This window comes from Copidosoma floridanum, unplaced genomic scaffold, assembly GCF_036245765.1.
Source record: "Copidosoma floridanum isolate Cflo_tuat_1 unplaced genomic scaffold, Cflo_Japanese_pri ptg000007l, whole genome shotgun sequence".
Taxonomy (NCBI): domain Eukaryota; kingdom Metazoa; phylum Arthropoda; class Insecta; order Hymenoptera; family Encyrtidae; genus Copidosoma; species Copidosoma floridanum.
Window position 1 is genome coordinate 16,812,009 of NW_028321884.1, and position 20,541 is coordinate 16,832,549.

The 20,541-nt window shown below is 31.4% G+C and overlaps 2 protein-coding genes across 3 annotated transcripts in view; one reads left to right on the forward strand and one right to left on the reverse strand.

Annotated features, from left to right (window-relative positions):
* Positions 1 to 8,705, reverse strand: part of LOC149375464 (uncharacterized) — a 264,850-nt gene extending 256,145 nt beyond the window's left edge. Inside the window, exons 1-3 of one of the 2 annotated variants that reach the window (XM_089588821.1) lie at positions 8,439 to 8,705; positions 8,292 to 8,348; positions 5,279 to 5,559 (exon numbers count right to left, since the gene is read on the reverse strand). In XM_089588821.1, coding sequence (XP_089444947.1) covers positions 5,383 to 5,559; positions 8,292 to 8,348; positions 8,439 to 8,630 — 426 coding nt within the window. In that variant the 5' untranslated portion in view covers positions 8,631 to 8,705 and the 3' untranslated portion in view covers positions 5,279 to 5,382. Of the gene's footprint in view, positions 1 to 5,278; positions 5,560 to 8,291; positions 8,349 to 8,438 lie in introns of those variants that run through there. The other variant, XM_089588822.1, reaches the window with a different exon arrangement.
* LOC149375466 (uncharacterized) overlaps positions 1 to 20,541 on the forward strand; it is a 264,551-nt gene that overhangs the window by 204,052 nt on the left and 39,958 nt on the right. The window lies entirely within an intron of this gene.

The window sequence follows — 20,541 nt, forward strand, 5'->3', positions numbered from 1 at the left end:
TTAGAGCACAGGCATTTAATTAGTAGCAATACTCCAGAAATTTTGTTGTATGAAATTAATCACGACCCGAAAAATTGATTATCCTCAGCTCACAACGGTTATACTAGCAAATATAGAAAACTTACCAAATATTAATTTTTAACGTAAACAAAATACAGATATTTTAACGTACCACTTAATGACCGGATGAACGAAGTCTGATAGTAATATAATATACAATGCATACACAGTTCGATAATTGAAATAGTAACTTACAAATCTTTTTTTGGTTTGATAAATCCGTAGTTAAAGTGAGTGCTGAAAATTTCCTCATATTTTTGCTTACTCACGAGATTATCCGAACCAACTTTGTCTCCAACATCCTTTGCATACATACGATACATTTTGGATAGAGAAAGACCTTGTTCTAGGTATTGCCTTTGATTGTTAGCTCTACAATAATGAGAGTCAACAGCATTAAAACTTTTAATGTGCTCTTGTGCATAATTCAGCATTTCCTTTGAATACGTGAATGGTCGGTTCTCATGTTTTCCTCTCTGATCATCTTCAATAACCCCTGTCGCATCAGCATTCGACTTTTTTTTTAAAGCGGCTTGTACTGTTGAAATCTTGATATTTACAACAAAATGTGTATTGTATTTCATCGATAAACAATAGCATTCGTAAAAAACACTACGAAAGCTACCCCCAAAACAATGCATTTAAAATGGTATGAAAAAATAGTTCATAATTGATATTTTTTTTAAATGCTGCGATAGAAAGGGATGTATTGAAGTAATATTATTTGTGTTTGTAAAGTGTTTTAAATAAGCTGTAAAAATAATGAATTTTGTAGAATATTTTTTAAAAATGTTTGTACATGCCAATCTAACAGATTGCTAACAGCACAGTATAGGGACTTAAACAACATAATGAAATTACAAATTAACGATATGGGCCAAAAATGCACCAAATGCTATTTTAACGTTCTCTGAGATATCAAGGTAAAAGATTTCTGTTGCATGTGTACTTATTCTTGATTTTTAAGGAAAATTGAAAGTCTGAAAATTGCAAAATAATTATTTAAGGCAAAACTTAAAAATTCATGATAATACTATTAGTGATATCAAGTATGACGATTTTTCTAAATTGGTACAACTCTAATATCTTAAAAATTAACAAATCTACAAATGGTACGATTACAGTTAAACGTTAGAAAATATTTAACTTACTAATAGTATTTAAAAACATTTCACGGCTAACCGAAACCATTCCCGTAAAAGATGGTAACTGATATTGATAAAAAAACCTTTGCTGCGATAGCCTTTTTTATTTCAGCCTTTTCTTCACTCAAATAGTTACTCTTCAGAGACATCCAGTTACTCAGGCACATTCTTTGTTTAGTTTTATCACATAAATTCCAATATTGATTAAATGCATTCAATCAATCAGGTTCGGTTATTTTTTCGTTACATTTAAGACGACAGTTACAAGATAATTGCATCTCCTTTGCCGTTATTGGCCCTTTTCGTCCGATTCCAGCTACACCTTCAGTATGTGCTTTTTTTACTGTGCATCAATCCAAGTGTTTTGGTTCCTTTGTCGTTTTCTAGAAATATTTTTCACAAAATGTCTCCTTTTCACTTTTCTCCTTATAAATTTTGATGTTGCTGTCTGTGGTTCTGATGAAAGTTGTTCAACGCCAACTTGTAGAGCTGTTTACAAAAAAAATGTATGTAAGTATGTATATAAGATAATAAATACGATTCAGAATATGATGAAATACAGGCAAATAACAACACTTTTCTTATCTGCAAATTGGGAAAAAAAAATTTTAAAGTACGCTATCAAAGTAGAAAACTAAACTTTTTTATTTTTTTTGTAAACTAAACAAGAAATTAAAAAAAAAAACTTCAATACACTTTTTCCATCATACCTTTACATCGAAAGATCGTACAGGATTTATTAAGAATAGACAATAAAGTAGTGGAAAAGGACTTTCATTTTTTTTTGCTTAGTGTCCCGAAAAATTTAAGGCATTAAACGTTGAGAGCATTATTTTAAAGCTCGAGATTAAAGCGTGAATTTCAAGAATTTTTTATTACAGAGCTGTTTTTGGCGGTTACTTCTAAATTAATTTGAAAATTTTAAACAAAAACTTTAAATTCAGTGCTTCCACATGTTCGTACAATCAGGGATTTAGCAACAAAAGTTAGTGGAAAATTCATCATAGTTGTAGAATACAGTAAGTACATGATACGAGGTTTGATTTCCTTTTTGAAATGTCCGAAAAGATGGTTCAGGTCAAGTGTTACGTGAATTTATAACAAGCAATGTAGGTGTCACTGCCCCTTTTTTAAAGCTTTATTTGAATTTTTAAAGTGAAACTGTAAGACAAATTCTACTAATTTTATCACTCTTGTAATCATAATTTTACTTCAAAAGGTCATTTTAGATGGCATTTTAATACGTCATAACTGAAGTTACGTAATTCTAGAGCTAAAAATACCGGAAAATCGTCCCAATTAATATAGGTTTTTAGAAGCAATATTGCTATTTTTAATGCACGTAACTTTTAACCTGAGACATCTTTTCGGGCAATAAAACAAAACTTAAGCTAGATGTCTAGAAAAGATGTCTCAGGTCAAAAGATACGTGCATTAAAAATAGCAATATTGCTTCTATATTACTATAAAAAATTTTCCACAAAAGCTCGTAACAACTCTTTCAAACATATAAATAAAGCTCTTAGAGTAAGATTGAATTAAATTCCTAGAACCTTAACATGTAAGATGTGGTCCAACTTATCAGTAGGAAAAAAGCTTAAAAATAAATAAATTTATAAAATTCACGCTCTAACTTCAAATTTCGAGTACTCACATTTTTCTGACACTGAACAAAATGAATTGGAGCCCGTGTTTAGCACTTTGTTTTATTCTCAAGAAGCTCTGCACGATCTTTTAAAGTAAAAGTATGACGAAAAAAGTTTGAAATGTATAAAAATATTTTTTTAAAAATTTAAAATTTGATTGAATGAAAACGGTTGAAAGAGTATATATTAAATCAACTTAATCGATTGCTGAAAGTATTTTTCTTGTGATGTAAAATATGGGGAATGAAAAAAAAAGGTTTTCAAAATGTGCATTAAAAAAATGTATTACATTTTTTGATACCAAAAGTGTCATTCTTTCCCTGTACTTCATTACAATACGTGTAAGTATATGTATACGTATAGACTACATTTTTTACTTGACAGTTATTCTTGGCTCGCTACAATAATAACTTTTCATGAAAAACTCAGTTTTGTTCGTAGGGTAAAGGTTTGTAGGTTACCAAAATATTTATCACGTTTTTTTTCCAGCATAAGAGAAAATGATGCACAATAATTTAAACTATTGGAGAAGAAGGCAAGTAAAGACAACGGCACATACTAATATAATGGCACCACGACAAAGGTTGATATTCTGTATTCTGTTAATGCGTCCACCACGGGAGGTGTTAAGTGTTTGCTGTGCATTTAATTAGAAAAACAAAGTATGCCCATCAATGTTCACTAAAGTAGGACAATCACTGTAACCTGTGAAAAACGTTGTAATCCCTGTGTTTAGAAGCGCGTCGATGATAAATATCTTTTGTACCGAAGTCACAGTAAAACTTTAAAACGCTTAAGGTATGAAAACAGTATTATGAATGGTCTTTGTTGTGTAAATGATAGTTAGAATCTAATCTACAATTAGCATGTTCAAGTATCAGTCCCAGTAGATATATACACTCATGACGCCGAGGTCCACGATCCCAATTTTTTTTTACCAAAATATTTTTTATACAGAAACAATAAGTTTCGAGGGTACTGACACTTTTTGCTCTGGAAAAACTTTAAGGCACTCCTGAGTATCAGTCGTGCCTAATAAATAATAGTAAAGGCATGTGCTATTCTTCGTCAAAGAATAATCGAGTGTACGATTTTTGTCTGAAAGTAGTTGAGTGTATGATTCTTCGTTGGAAAGAAGTTGAGTAAACGATTATTCGTAGGGAAGTAGTCAAGTGCACGATTCTTCATCTAGAAGTAGTTGAGTGTACCATTCTTCGTCGGAAAATAATTAAGTGTATGATTTTTCTATGGAAAGTTATTAAGTGTATAATTCTTCGTCGGAAAGTAGTCGAGTTATACGATTATTCGTTGGAAATTAGTTAAGTGTACGATTCTTCGTCAGAAAGTAGTTGAGCGCACGAGTTTTCGTCGGAAAGTAGTTGAGTGTACGATTTTTCGTCTAAAAGTAGTAGTGTGTATGTTTCTTGGTTGGGAAGTAGTAGCTTGTACGATTCTTTGTTGGAAACCTCCAGCTGTACGATTCTTCGTTAGAACCTCTGGTGTACGGTTCTTCGTCAGAAGCATGTTGCTTGTTTTTTAAATAAGTGCATTTATCATGAGCTTAATAATATTTTTATTCGAAAAGTATCACACGCACTTAGTATTACATTTAGTAAGAAAACCATGCAAGAAAATCAAGATAATCAGGAAATCCAAGCAAAGCAATAAATTATACAATAATGGAAAAAACTTTTTAGTTTACTCTCAATACAGAAATGCGCAAATATGCCCTACGTGGCCTCATACCCCATAAGAAAGCATTGGCTGTGATGGTGAAAAATACAAACTGCGTGAATAAGCCATTAATCTAACGCAGGTACCATTTATCGCAAAAAAATCAGTGTGTCATTACTTTGAGAATTTTGTAATATTTCAAAATGTGACTAATTTGGTAAAAACATTGCAAATGAAAAAAAACGACCTTACGACTTTATTTAATTAAAAAGGAAAAGCTGAGAACCCAGAAATTTTCTTATTGGTGTACATTGATTAAATATACTTTGATGTTGATTGCAAATAAAATAATTGTGATACTTAGTGTAAATTTAGAAATAACATGTTTTTCATGCTAGAAATGTATGAGGATATGCTTTAATAATAAAACGATAAAAAAAATTTAGATATAAATAAGACTTTTATTTATGACAATTGACTTAGCATCTTTTTAATCGCAGCACCTTGTTTCGATCATTGAATTCCAAAAATTATATTATCTCTCGAAGCAAGGTAGAGTAATGGTATCCGTATTTTCTTTATATTTTTTTACGAATTTTTCATCAACTTATATAAACTCATGGACAGCTAACAACGATTTCTTTTTATTAATTGTATTTTTTTTTTTCTTTTCTTTTTTTTTTTTTTTTTTCTATTGATGAGCTTGGAACTACAAAAATTGCTAAAAATGTTATTTATACTTTTCGACCAAGGAACATTAAATAAAAAAATGACATCGTTATATTCTTTTATTTTCTGCATATTCTTTTTTTTCGATTAGAAAATAAATTATTTAAAATTTTAAAGTTCTTAATTGTCTATACTTTAACATCTGGCTCATTCCTTGAAGGAAAACGAATATACAAGACGTCATCGGAGTGAAATCCTGCCTTAATTCTTTCCAAATCACACTGATCTGGAATGTCAAACGTCATAGAGGCTTCGCTTAGTTGATTTTTCCTGGTAGCCTGAACTAATATCGATTTCCCTCTGACCTGAAAGATGACATCATTGTTCTAATTAACAGGTTAACTACGACGAAATTTGTTGGAATAGCTTTTTGTTATGATCAGATTATATATAAAAATAGTGTTGGGGCATAAACGCACCGGCTTTGTTTGTTATTGAAAAGACAGTTAAAACTGATAGATTATTTTGTCTAATTTTGCTTGTAACTTTCTTTAGGAGCATTGTATTGCAGAAGTATCAGAAGATAATTTGTTTTTTTTCGATAATCTACCAAAAAGTGGTGCTAAGGTTGTCTAACACCTATTTTTTACAAAGTGATAGCGAAAGACGCTATTCAAAATTATATATTAAAATTATATTTATCTTTTCATTCTTGCATATCATTACTTCAAAGTTAAGAATTCCGTATTTTTTTAAGAAATCGTAAGCCATGCTCAATAATTTTTATGTAACATTAAAAATGATTTCAAAAAACAATTTATTATTTTACAATTTATTTGCCTTAAACCTTATAGTATTGCTGCATCAAAGTTTTCAGATGAATTTTATTAAGGATAGCGAAAAGCTTCAATGTTGAGACAAACTTTTTTTTTAATTTTGACCTTAATCTTTTATAAAACTAAATTTGTAATAAAAAAAAAATATTATCATTTTGACGACTCACATTTGAATGTGTGGAAACCAATTTCACTTTATAGGATATATTTTTACATGAAGAAAAAAAAAAATTCAACGACATAATTCCAGCAACAGTAATTAAAAACTCATTTTTACAGTTACACAGTTAGTAATTTTTACATAAATTAACAGCATAAAACCAACTGTTATACTTGAATACTTTGACTTATTGTACTGTTTTTCGAACAAAAGGTTGCATGCATTTAGTCGTTAATGCATAAAAAAAATTAGATTTTTTTTTCCACGTACGAAAATTTAAGGTTCCCTACCAATTACTTTGGACCACGTTCCTGTAAAAAAACCCTTATTTAAGGTGCTGTCTCTTACGGTGTATCTTTTTAATCAGCTTTTTCTTCAGTTACCAGTTTGCATCCGCTTTTTTGTGAAACATATTTCTTGTAAATATAAGAAACGATGAGGAAAAAAGTGCAGTTGCATAAAAATAGTAATCAAGGATTATCGTTTACATATCGTAGCAAGAAAAATCGTGCAAGTATAAACATATGGCTAAATTCATTAAAAATACTTTGTCTTGCATGCACGGCACGACCAATCTACAAAGCACCAGCGAAAAAAAAGTATTACTTGAACAAAAGGACTGACTTTTAATAGTACTCCGTAACTTACTCCGTACTTAAAAAAAAAACGGTATCTTAAAACCCAGAAAATAGAGCATAAGACAGTTAAAATCGTTAATAGTAACATTATGAAAAATAATTTCAAAAATTTTCTGTACACAGACGAGAATCATATTAGTGAAAGCAACAGTGATGATTTTCCCAAATCAAAAAAACGAAAAATGTAGAATATCGTTTGTTATTTGTACATGTATTTCACATAATATGACGAAATTTCAGATGTATTGGTTTTAAATGTATGTAATTAAATGAAAAATCTTTTTTAAAAAAAGTAGCGATTGATCATAATATGGTTTTGTGTAACGATATGAGTTTTGTATTTAGCAAGCAGACGACCAAATGCATAGTACGTCGAAGTTTTCAGGTATTTTTATATATATATATATATATATATATATGTATATATATATTTTTTTTTATAGTAATCGTTAATGAACGTAACAAATACTAACTCAAATCAATAACAAGAATTATTCTACAGAAATGAAACAAATTGTTTCAGGTTGGAAGACAGTTGGAGATAAACCATTATTACCACAAACTCTTAATAGTTAACATTAAAAACACGTTATAGCAGTTACATATTTTTCAATTCGTATGAAAATTTACTCCATTAAGTGCAATGTGTTGCATACCAGTAAAATGAACTATGTATTTGAAAATATCTACAATTTATTTATGTTGCAAAATTGAATCTTCTCAAAAATTGGGGTTGAAATTAGAAAGAAAAAATTGCTTTTTCCACCACATTAAAATTCTTAGCGTTCTTCATGACTTTTCGTTCTTAGATTTGTTTCAGCCTTTCTGTAGGAGAAAAAAATTCATACCAAAGGTATTTAATTATTAATTTTAAAGAATTTTTGATTGTAAAATCTTAAAATTAATAATTTTGCAAAATTAAAACTTTGAATAGCAATTTTCGAACTTTTTTGCTCTATAACTGCGCGAAAAATAGGTCTTCTATTGTCTGACTAGCAGCAATCAAAAGATAATCAAATAAAGATCAAATTATTTTGAGCTATTTTGACACTGTGATGAAAACATAGAATTATAAATAAAATTCAGCATATAATTTAGTCAATTTTTACTACTTGTTAAATACGAAAAGAAGCTGGTGTATTTATGCCCCAAAAAAAAATTTTTATGTGTCATAATTATAGTACAAAATTTTTTTAATTACTCTTGCTGTAGTAAAAAATTTCTTATTTATCATTTTTCGTGGCTTTATCTACCTGCTTAATAGCTTATTCAAGAGATTTACTGCATACATTTTAATTACACTTTGTTACAAGAATTGCAAAAGTTAAACATTTTCTCTACTCCCGGATTATACAAAAATCTTAATAGACTTTTTTCCTTAATTCGAGGACAACCCTTGCAAAACATAAAACGTTTGAAAAATAAATAAAGAGAAGAACAAAGAAAATTTTTTTGATACTTACCATGACCTTAATTGTGTCTTTGTCATATTTAGCGCGACCAAACTCCTTCTGGAGGACCTTTTTTTATAAAACCACAATTTTGTTCAGTTTTGAGAAAGAATCTTAGAAAAAATTAAGTATGGAAATGCAATTTTAAAATCCCCATACCTTTTTGCTATCAGGTAAAAGGCGATGATCTTTGCTGCGTTTCAGGTCCAATTGCCTCGTCTCTTCAGTGGCGTTGCTGGTACAGGTTATTGGATGAACCTCACGGCCACAGAAAGAGACGCCAAACTTCTGAGACTCTTCATCATTCCGCATAATAAAATCCATCTTCTCATTTTCCTCATTATCGGACATTTTTCTTCAAATATTATGATACAAATACGTTGCTGCTGGTTGAGGAAAGTCTTTCAAGCGACTGATAAACAACGATGTGGCTCCTAATGTTGCTACTGTATGTGTCACGTTCGTGATATCACTATCGTTTATAATTAATACCTGTTATATCACGTACTCAATATTTTCGTGGCTAACTTTGTTAATGATACATGCTAGTGTGCGCTTAGGTACGGTCTTTGTTCTAGAAAAATGTCTAGTAAACTATTGTCTTGAACTTTAATGTTTGATGAAACTGTGCGTATCTGACATTACTTGATTTTATACCTTCAATAATTACTGTTGGAGGATCTGTATAAAAAGAGTTACCATGGAATATCTCAGGTGCGGGTGAGTGTTGAAAACAAAGGAAATATAACTCGTTCAAATCGTCAACTTTACAAAAAGCCACCTCAGTGTAGTAATAACGGATGTTCATTGCTATCAAATTTATGTACAAAATTTCTTGACACTACTTTGACAACGAGAAATGTCGTATTTTGTAGAGAAACATTTTCGATGGACGTACATTGTCACAATTCTTTAAAGATAAAATTGCAAGAGACGAGAAGGAAGTCTGTCTTCTTTGAAAAAGAAAACGATGTCAAGGTGTTTTTATAATACGTGAAAAAAAAGGAAGGAAAAAGATGTTAAGCCATACTTAGTCGAGTGAAGCTTGGTGAGGAATTTCTTCGATTGCTTTAGGTTATCTCTTTGTAGTAGAATCCTTTGTTCTTTATAAATACTAGGACTTAAACAATGCAGATTTTTACAAATGAGAGAGAATTAGAAACTTTGTTGCATTATTCCCATGATGTATCCTGGTAAAAAAATAATTTGTTTACATAAGACAAAAGAAAAAAAGAAGAATCTACAAAAATCAAGTCTTCATTCCAATACAACTTACTCGCTGTGGTACACAATCTTTAAAGACTTTAAGCTAGCAAAGTCTTGGAGCTAGCAAATTCTTTTACAATAGAGCAGGAAATATAACTTTCTTCCAGCTAAACGATTAAGCTTATCAAGTCACTTTTTGAAACTTTCTAAAACTATTTCTAAGACTAAAAGTATTTCTAAAACCTTAGGTAAGAAACTACATGCGAAAAATTCAACTATTCTGGCTGTATACTAAGGAAAGAAAATAGTTCACAATATGCAGTCAATCAAGGAACTTCGAAACAAGTAACTCGTCTACTAAAAATAATTAACATCATTAAAAATGAAAAGTCAAGGAGTTGTCTCAACTGAACGCTTAGAGTAAATTGAACAAAGCTGTGTTTTCCCAAATACTGAGGCATAACTTTTTTCTTTTTTTTTTTTTTTTTTTTTTTTTGTTTGTACACTACATTAGGTCTCCAATGTATGGCATACATGGCTTTCATTCTGGATATGCCTCATTGTAGAGAAAACACAGTAAAAGCAATAAAACGCATATATATAGAGGATTTACGAAACGAGTGTAGTAAATTGCAGTTGTTATAGCTTCTGTTTTTATATCGGGACGTTGGTAAGGCATATCTCATGTTAGTAAAAAGAATTAAAAGACCTCTTGATTTTCTGTTCTGTTTACATTTTTTTTTGCAGGTGGGCTTTCGTATAACAATTGGGTGATACAATATGGCATAAATTAATTTTTGTACATATAGGATTCCCAATTCTCTTTGGAAAGGAGAAGATGATTATGTACCACTGAAACCCATCGTGTACGTAAAATTGCTGCATCAAATCTCTCGTTATCAACGCTAATATCGTACCTTCATTTGTATATCCAGTCGAATAAGGCAGGATGTTCCAGCTCGACATATAAAATTAACAAACAGTTTATAATCATCTTTACATAAATATTGACATTAAATATTAACATGGAGAATACTTTAAAAGGCTTTTGCGACCTGCTAATTAAAACCTATATATTTGAAACTTTGTTCAATAAGATTGGAATCATCAAGTAGGAGACGATAACATATTTTCTACATGCATTTAATACAAAGACTTTGAAAGCTACTTACATCTAACACGAGTTTCTTAACTTTTTCACGATAACCAACATTTTTTCTAAATTACAATTAAAAGATTTATTTTGAAAGTATTTTTATTTTCATTTAGAGAACATGCTGTTACAGTTTTATTACAGCCGATATAATGTGACGTCTCAAATTACGGCTCCGTAAAACTAATCTGACTTTAAGCAAACTTTGGCATCGAATATTTTGAGAGTTTCCTAGATGGCAGATAAAAATGTTAATGCTATCTGAGTAATAACTTTTTTTTTTTCGAAAAAAATTACTTTTCAGTTGAACAAAGCTTGTGAACGAAATCAATTCAAATTTCTGGCTTTTTGAAAAAAAGGCCCACCCTTTTCATAGAATTTAAAAGTGTAAGTGTAAAAAAATTGTTAAAGTCCATCAAATGACGTGGTTCTCCTTAAAAATAATATCACCATAAAAAATCATTCAACGACTCCTTACCATTTCAAAAAGCTTCGAAGTCCTAATGAAAATTCAAAACTTTTTATTTTTCCCAAAGAGTTGTTATCCCTTAGAATTTACACTTTGTTAAAGTAAGTAACGTTAGGTTTTCTATCATTTTTCACATACCACCTCTTTTGTAACTCAACGAGTCCTTTCAAGCGCGAAGTAAATCGAATCTGATTTCATATCACGTAGGTATTAATTTACATGTCTTTACCAAACGCTCATTTTCTATAAACCATCTGCGAGAAAATCTCTCTATTGTAAACATATTGATATACGACACACACAAAATCAATACATAGTTTGAACACTCGTACATAAAATATTAGAAGAAGCCAAAAATATCGAAAACTTGTTGGTGGTGGGGGAAAAAAGCACTTGGTCGAGCTTGCGTTAACCCAAGTGGGGTAGGAGAAAAAAAGCTCGAGAGTCGAAGTTGATTGGCCGTCAAATTTGGAGAGTAGGAGCTAAGGTAGACGGTATTGGCTGCGAGTAAATACGTGGCCTCACAAAACATTGTAATTGGTAGGAGCAGTGGGTTCTTTCCATGATTGATTAGTTTGGTGTTGTGGTGGTGGTGGTAGTCACGATTCTGGGGATGGCTCAATGTATAATTTGTTTCATACTGTGGTATTGATATTGAAAATCTGTGACTTACATGATGGTTTATTTTATAGAATATTCTTCGTGGTACGCAAAGAATCATACAGAAGTTTGAATAGGAACAGAAAAATACAATAATTTTTTAAAATTTTATTTTAAATAATCTTGAATAATGCTCATATTTTTGTCTGATAGAATTGGTTCGACTTCGATTCTATAGTTATTTATGATTTTAAAAGAATCCTTTGAATAATGGTATTTGGTACATGATATTTTTTAATGTAACTGCAAATAACATTTTATAAAGAATTTAAAAATACAAATATTAAATCGGCTTTTGTACGTGTTACTGGTTATTCTAAGATTATCTACAATCTGTACTCCCCGTACTCATAATTTAATTCAAAAAATTATAGGAGTGTTATCTTTATCTGCAAAAAAAATCAAAATGAAAACTGGTACTTCAAAACATAGGCTATAGTAAATTATCTATTGTTATAATATTTGTTGATTTTATATAAAAATACAGCTCATTAAAATAAAAAACTAACATATTACCAAGAAGTAATCGATTGAAGTATACTCGGTACTTATAAAACTGTCACATTTATCATAACAACTAAGATAATATCAAAGTTTTAACTTTAATATTTTATACTTTATTGACGATGTAATAAAAATAAGCTTTAGGTAAATTTTTATGTTAGTTAATTAGATAAGCTTTTAATAAGCTTATCAAACAATTCGTGAAAAGTATGTTATCGTACAGCGATTCGGCTCTTCCCATTCATTGATTTGTGGTTATGTATTTTTTCTATTTCCTAATGAATTTGAAGGGCTTTAAAATAAGATGGTGGCCAGTAAAGCTTTTGATTACTACGATTGTGTGTTCACTTTCTAAAGGAGTCAGAAATACTGTAAAGATGAATAACATTTTTTCAACAAATTGACAGTAATTTTGACAAAGAAAAAAAAAAAAAAAAAACAAATACATGTATACTTTTTAATCTGATGTTTACGTCAGGTAAGTAATAATACTACAACTTCGATAAAGCTCGACAATATAACTGAAAATGCACTCCCTAAATTTAATTTTCAAGTTTAGCAATCGCTATTACAGAGGTAGTAGCGATGTAAGGAAGAAAATTATGTACGATAGTCTAATAAACAGTTTTATTTAATTTAAAGTAAATTGTCATTAATACTTTAATTACGTCATTATTATTTTTAAAATTTAACTAAAACAAAGTTTTAATTAATAGAAAGAAGTATTAAGTAAGAGAGTGTATCAACTTTTTGATTACTTAATTGTACAAAATTAATAAAAATTTTCTAAAATTATTTTTAAGCTCCTAGTTAAACTACTAAATTCTTGTACAAATACGTGTTATCGGAAAGAAAAGATAATACCCGCTTCTCATATTCTTATTGTAGAAATCAGAATTTCAGTTCAATACACAGTTAGACAATGTAAGAATCTGAAAGTTATGTTATCAATCTGGTGCAGATTGAAATTGTATTACAGTGTTCTTAAACTATTTAATTATTTAGAGAACTTCAAGTGTTTCTGATAGTTAAATAATACAATAATTTGTGTACATGTAACTCTGTACACAATCAGATCTGTACCTCACAAAAAGTGTAATAAGCATTGTAATCGTAACAGAGAATATTTTTTCCAACTTTAATCAGTGTCTATCGTGCATCACGTACGTGTGTTTTACGACTTATTTAAAGCTTGTGGTGAATATAAAATATCAATTCATGTTGTTTTTCGTTGCCCAAGAAACGGCCTCGTATTTGTTCAAACATGCCATCGCTACCGTTAAATATTAAAATGCATACACACCCACAAATTACATGTGACTTTTAATTTCCAATATAAACCCAAAAACTGCGTTTGATCAATAAAATGATGTTCTTACCAACGGGACGGTGCCTGATTCAAAGGACAGATTAGAGAAAAGGGAAGGGTGAAACAAAAACACCTGCAGGACACGTACCTCGCACGTACCGATAATCGTAAATATATTATAAGCAGAGCTGCGTAGTAGAAGTTGGTAAAAGTGAATTGTCATGCTTGTTGTAAGCATCAGTACTGACACATGATATTTAAGAGGATCGAGTTTTTTATTCTCAGCTCAACAGCTTAGCTACTTTGTCGTATGTCAGGAAATCGAGATGAGTTATCAAGGATTTTGGATATAGGAAGGAAAAAGCTCCTGAAAACATCAGAAGGGGCGTATATAATTATATACGTCCTTAACCACAGGAAAAAAGGGTGGGTATATTGGAGGAAAGTTTTGCATGTTAATATGTAGAATAAAGCTTTATTTTTGCATTTGGTACTATTTTTTAGAACCGACTTCTAATGGCACGTTTTTTTAAGTTGTAAGGTTGTAGCTTTAAAAGCGTATGCAACAATTAAGTTCACATCAACAGATGTGTAAATATATGTAAATTGACCAATAATAACAGACAGGTTAAATAGTACATGGTATATATTGAAGTAAATCGTATCTTAAAGTCATGAAAAATAATGGGTCGAATTATTATGTAACATTTTTCTGTCCTTCAGCAACATTTACTTTTCATGTTCATAGACGTACTATGTATAGATTAACATTACTGTATGAAATTCAATATTATAGAGCTTTCTTTCTTCGATTTCAAAGTACCTAGTATAGTCTCGGTTTACTTAAGAGCATGAATCTGTATGTGATTATTGACTTGTTCTCAACACATAATATATGTATACCAATCATCATACTAGGCAGTACGGAGTTCAACATAAAAGCACCAACTTCTTCATAAATACCTTATTTTATCAATCACCAAAGTTACATTTGATACGAATTTTCAAAAAGTGCATCTCAAAATACAAAATAAAGAAAAATTACGGTAAAACTCATAATATGTAAAGAAAGAGGCTGTGACTTCAATAATATTTAAACAAATTTTTGACTAGTATTTATTATTTATTCATTCAAGATAGTTGAAGATGTTGTTAATCTTCTTTTACACAATAGGTTTTTTTTTATACTTTGGAGATATTTTTAGCCATCAGTCTAAAATAAAATGCAATTTTTAAATTCATATCAAAACATCTTAGACTTAAGGTTTTGTCAGGACTGCACCTTTCGTATCAAAACTAAAAAAAAAGTTTTTATAAAAGAACTTTGTAGAAATTGCGGTTTTTAATATGTCAACAAAATTTTGGTACAAAAAATAAATAAAGAAATAAAATAATGCATTAAATATTAATGTGGATAAAAGTAGGCACGTCTGTTTGGCTTAAGAGTTTTGAATCTGAAATCCGAAAGCAAGTTAAAAATGGTCATACTTACGATTATTAAGAGGAATAAAAAATCTTAGAGGCAGAGAGTAATCAACTGTAATTGTATGGTAAATAAGATTATCTGCTATTGAAGTATTGATTCGTTTTTTCATCGTTTTTAATTCGGTTGGCCGTGAATTTTTAATTACTTATTTTATAACACATTTTCTTGAACGATAAATATTTCACGTGTAATGTGTGCACAAAAGTGTGTGCTGATTGACAAAATGACAAAGAAGCTTAATAAATTTTTTGAGATCTTAATGCTTTGTAAAGAGATATTTTTCCATTCGACAAGAGCCAACTGACAGTGCTTTAACTTTCAGCAAATAATAAACTAATACCAAGGAAAAATATAAAATAATTCGAGCTTGTACTCAATGCTCATTTTTCATGAGTGTAAATTTTGCATTTTCCTAATAAGCAAAAAAATTTTAGTTACAACCTGAGGCCTAGATTCCTTTAGTACCAAGTTCATTATATATAATAATAGTTGAACGAAGGGGCAGTATCTTATTTTACTAGAATGTAATTCAAACTGTATTAATAAGTAACGAGTAATACAATATACCATCGTATTTACTAACAACAATATCAGTACATGTTGCAATAATGTAAATGCAATATAGTGCCAATTACATGGACATTTGTTTGAAAACTACTTAAATATACGAATAATGGTAAGGCAAATAAAAAAGGCAACATTTTTACATTCATTACTAAAAAATTTTAGCTTTTTCATTTATATGAAAATATAAAAACGTAACAGCTGTTTCATTACACTGTACCTTTCTTCGTGATAGAGGGTTACATACTAAACGTATTCTCAAACTCCAAGTTCTTGTCTCTATTATTTTCTTTACCACCATTTTAAAAAAGGTTTTTTATTAAATAAAGACCACCACAATCGATTACTAAAATAAATGGTTGACATTGTTTGGTTTTTTTTAAGATATATGACTATAGCGGTGTTTAAAATCATTTGATGAATAAATTACTCTTACAGGGCTTTAAACTTCTTATAAAAAAAAATACAAACAAATAAACGTTTAGTCAATAAACTGGTGTAAATCATCTAGTGAACTGTTTTATAAGTAATTTTAGTCACTGGCTAATTTTTTTCATTACTAACATACCTTAGTGATCAAATAGATTGAAAAATTAAAAAGTTTGTTATAAAAAATTTAATAATAGTGAATAATAAATCAAAAATAAAAAGTAGCTTTATCCAGATACCTTTTTCCAGAAGATCTGCGGAAACTTTTTTGGCAGCATCCAGTCGTTCTTCAGATAGGCGGAAAGGGCGCTTAAAGGTTGGGCGTCCTGTGGTGCTGATTGAGTGCTTCACTGGTAGTCCTGGGGGCTGGACAGAAGTGCTGCTTGGCTTGAACAGGTCTGCGAATTCTTTGCACAGCTCAGCATACTTTTGTACGAAGGTGCTACTGTTTTCGTAGAAATGAGTGACTGTTGAAACCGATTACAGAGGCATCCTGTCAAGGACTCCCTACAAGGCGAGGCCGCTGAGGGGATCTGTAAGCCTGGCGGCTTCAAGATCGAGTAAGAGCCCGTAATTCATCAGAAAATCCGCACCAATAATACCGTGTAGCACGTTGGCAATGGTGAAGGTGCAATTGAAATCTCTTCGGAGACCTAGGTTGAGCGACAGCTTGTGTGTGCCGAAGGTCTGGATAGTCGACTGGTTGGCGGCGTATAGCATGATTGGCTGCTGTGGTAGCTTTTCTCGGACTGTTGACATTAGCAAGAGCAGTAGGACCGAGCCAGTGTCCACGAGAAAGCGTAGGTTAATGCGCTTGTCGCACATGTGTAGGCGGTTTTCAGTGGTGCGTATGCTCACCTCTGCCACCTGATCCAAAGGTGGCATTAAGCGTTTCCCTGTCCCAGTGCGATGGGTGCACGGTAGGAGCAGGGCTTCATGCAGCGTATGGCTGCTGCTCCATGCTTGTTGTGGTACCAGCACCGGGAAGGCGAGGTTGGCGTGGCTGCGGGTGACTGAGAACGGCCTCGGCTGTGGGAGCGGAAATTCCGTCCATGACAGTTGTTGTTGTTATTGTTGTTGTTGTTGTCGTTGTTGTTGTTGTTGTTGGTGTTGTTGTTGTTGTTGTTGTTTACCGTGGGCTGCTCGAGTTGCTGGCGTGTAAGCGCGGTGAAGTGCGCTTTTGCGAGCCTAAAGGCGGCGACTTCCTGAGTGAGGTCCGGATGTCCGGCTTGACCTGTAGGGAAACTAATGGAACGTGGTGCGTGACTCACAGGCATTACAGAGGTTCCGGTTTTCAGCAGTTTATCAGCGGCCTCTGCGAGCTTGGGCATGTCAGCGTGTTCAAGCACTCGAAGCAGCATGGCAGCGTTAGGCGGTAAAAGGTCTAGCCACCTGACCTTGAGGGCTTCGTCTGTAAAGTTGGCACTAGCGTGGCTTTTGAGGTTGCGCCATAGTTGAGATGGTTTCATGTCACCAAGCTGTAGACCTGAGAGCACCATTTGTAGCTGCTTCTCGCGCGAATCGGACGTCCTAGAGAGAATTGCTTCTTTGATTGTCGTGTATTTGTCAGTCTCAGGCAGGTCGCTGATGATGTCTGCAAGCTGATCAATGGCGTCGCTGTCAAGTAAGCTGACGATGAGGTTGTACTTCGCTGCATCGTTGACGACATTGTGCAAAAGTCTCACATATTTTTTCAAGTTTAACAGGCATGGATTCAAAATTTTCGGTAGGGCCAGAGTGCATGAGCTTAGCGTAAAATTTAACTCTCAAAATTTTTAATGGTACAACTTCGACGCAGTAAAAAGAGAACGACATTAACAGGAATCTTTTAGCCTTTGAAAATCATAGTATTTCATGGCTGCAAAGTGAAAAATAAAACGAGCTTTGAATGCCCAGGAAATCAAGATGCCCCTGAAGAAAACCACCAATGCGCAGTTTTTAAAAAATAAATTAAGTTGGGCCAGCCTATTTGCTTGCTTATTAAAAATAAACGTGTAATTAACATTATTGAGAGAAATAAGGAAAGAAATGCTATATTCTAAAAGCTTGAGGGAATTTTAATAAAGCTGATGTCAAGTGGAACTCTGCCACGAGTTAAATTGACGAAAATACCTGTAAAATAAGGTGGTCTTTCGAGCATATTTAATTTAATACATCCCTTTAAAGTCTCTTAAAATTTTTTGGGTACGTCTTTGCATGAACTTGTGGCAATAAGCGTAAAAATCTAAGCCTTCGGCACTTTTGAGATTAAGAATTAAAGTGTGTTCAAACAGATGTAACCACATCTTATAAGTGATAATTTTTTCGATGGCCATAGCTGCAACGATGAAGTTACCCCCACATTTGATACAGCCAGATTTGTAAAATACAACATCAGTAGAGTCTAACTACTTCCAGAAAAATTTTTTTACGAACTACCACAGAAAAAGTAGGTTTCCACACAAAAATACACTCTCAAGTATTATGAATAAGTCACCAGCATATAAGGAAAACATAAACACATCTTGTATTACAACGCTATACGTAGAATCAGCGTTAAATTGAAGCTGCCGCTGACGTTGCTTTTTGTTGTTGCTTTTATTCCTTATTATATCACCACAATGTTGTTTTTAACCATATTAAATCTTAAATTATAGTTGTACATGAATTCAGGAACGATCTTGAAGAAAATTCGTAGGATTTATACGCTTGTACTCGTATTATTTAAGTAGACAGTAAAAGATTCTAATACGCTTATCTAACAATGGATGCCAAGTGCGTAACTACATTATTTTGGTTCTGTCTGTTCATTGCTTTGCTGTTATGTATTTTTTCTACCCCAAATTAAATGTTTATTACTTGAAAATTAAGTGGTAGCTAGTGAATTATTTGATTCTTATTTTGTGATGCTATTTTTTTCAATGTTTCGAAAAATGTTTAAAGTGCAAATAAGCTTTTTTCAAAAAAATTACAGTATTTTTACAAAATAAAAAAAGAAAAGTAGATTTATTTAATTTAATATACACATAAGATGAGTGACAAAATTACTACTTTAGTTTAGCTTTAGAATATAACCTATAACTAATACTTAAATTCAACTCTCAGTTTTAGCAATTACTATTATAGAAGTATCAGCAATCTAAGAAAGAAAATAATGTACGATAGTATAAAAACAATATTTTTTTAATTTTAAGTAGAAGGTTGTGAAATCGTAGTAATGATTTTAAATATATATATATATATATATATATATATTATATATATATATATATATATATATATATATATATATATATATATATATATATATATATATATTCACACATACACACACATACATAACTATATATATATATATATATATATATATATATATATATATATATATATATATATATATATATGCACTTCTTTAAGGGGGCTCCTACGACTACTGCTGAGGTCAAAGACTAACAAAAAATAAAGTTTTGTTTTTTAATAAACAAATGTGTCTGAAAATCATTATTATATTTTTAATAACGCATGAAGTGGGAAAAATAATATTTATGTGTGTAGTTTAACTTTGTACGAAAAATTAATTATTGTTTTGACCAGTCTAGTGCATACGAGGGTACGCCACCCATAGAGGTATAAGAATAGAGGGGAAAAGCGCTATACTAACCCATTAGCGGCAGCGACAGCATAACTAAGTCAAACGGGGCATCTGTCCTTGTTGCCAAAGCCACGTTATTGGCTACTTCTTCGTTCTGGATCCTACAGTTGATTCAATCTCATGTATGACTCGACCAATAACACAACTGCCAGACAAAGACAGATGCCCCGTTACGTAGCGAATTCTGCTGTCGCATATCACGTCCCCTTTTCTCCTCTATTCTTATACCTCTATGACGCCACCAGACCAGACCACCTGTGTTGGTGTAGTATAGCGATGTAATATATAGGAATATGGTATATATATGTCGTGAACAAGTACGTCTGCTACCCACGTGACCTCCTGACCTCCCGGACATTATTTATTTATTTCCATCACAAATATCTCGCTAAAATGGTCCTTTATCCACAATTTTTAATACAGCATATTACAGAGGAAGACTTCATCTACAAAACGTATATATTCAGTCTGCTGGGACATTCAATTTAGGTTTATTATAAACGAAAACAAATTGTTTTTCACGTTGCCCCATAGGAACACGTGCTAATAGTTACAACTTTGAGCTCAGATTTCTCAAAATTTCGACCCATTCGAAATATAATTTAGACCACCATTAAATTCAGTAGACTTTTATTTACAAGAAATAATATATCTCTGTTTAAGGACTTTCGTGAAGGAGCCCCCTTGAAGCAAGTAACATCGATTATTTCACTTAATTTGATGAGTTGCAAAACATACAGTTTCCAACGATATTTTTTTTTTTTTTATTAATTTTACCGTGTAAAACTAAATATTATGCTAAAGTGCTTTAGAACTACAATGTTATTTAGAGAACATAATATGTTTGAAAC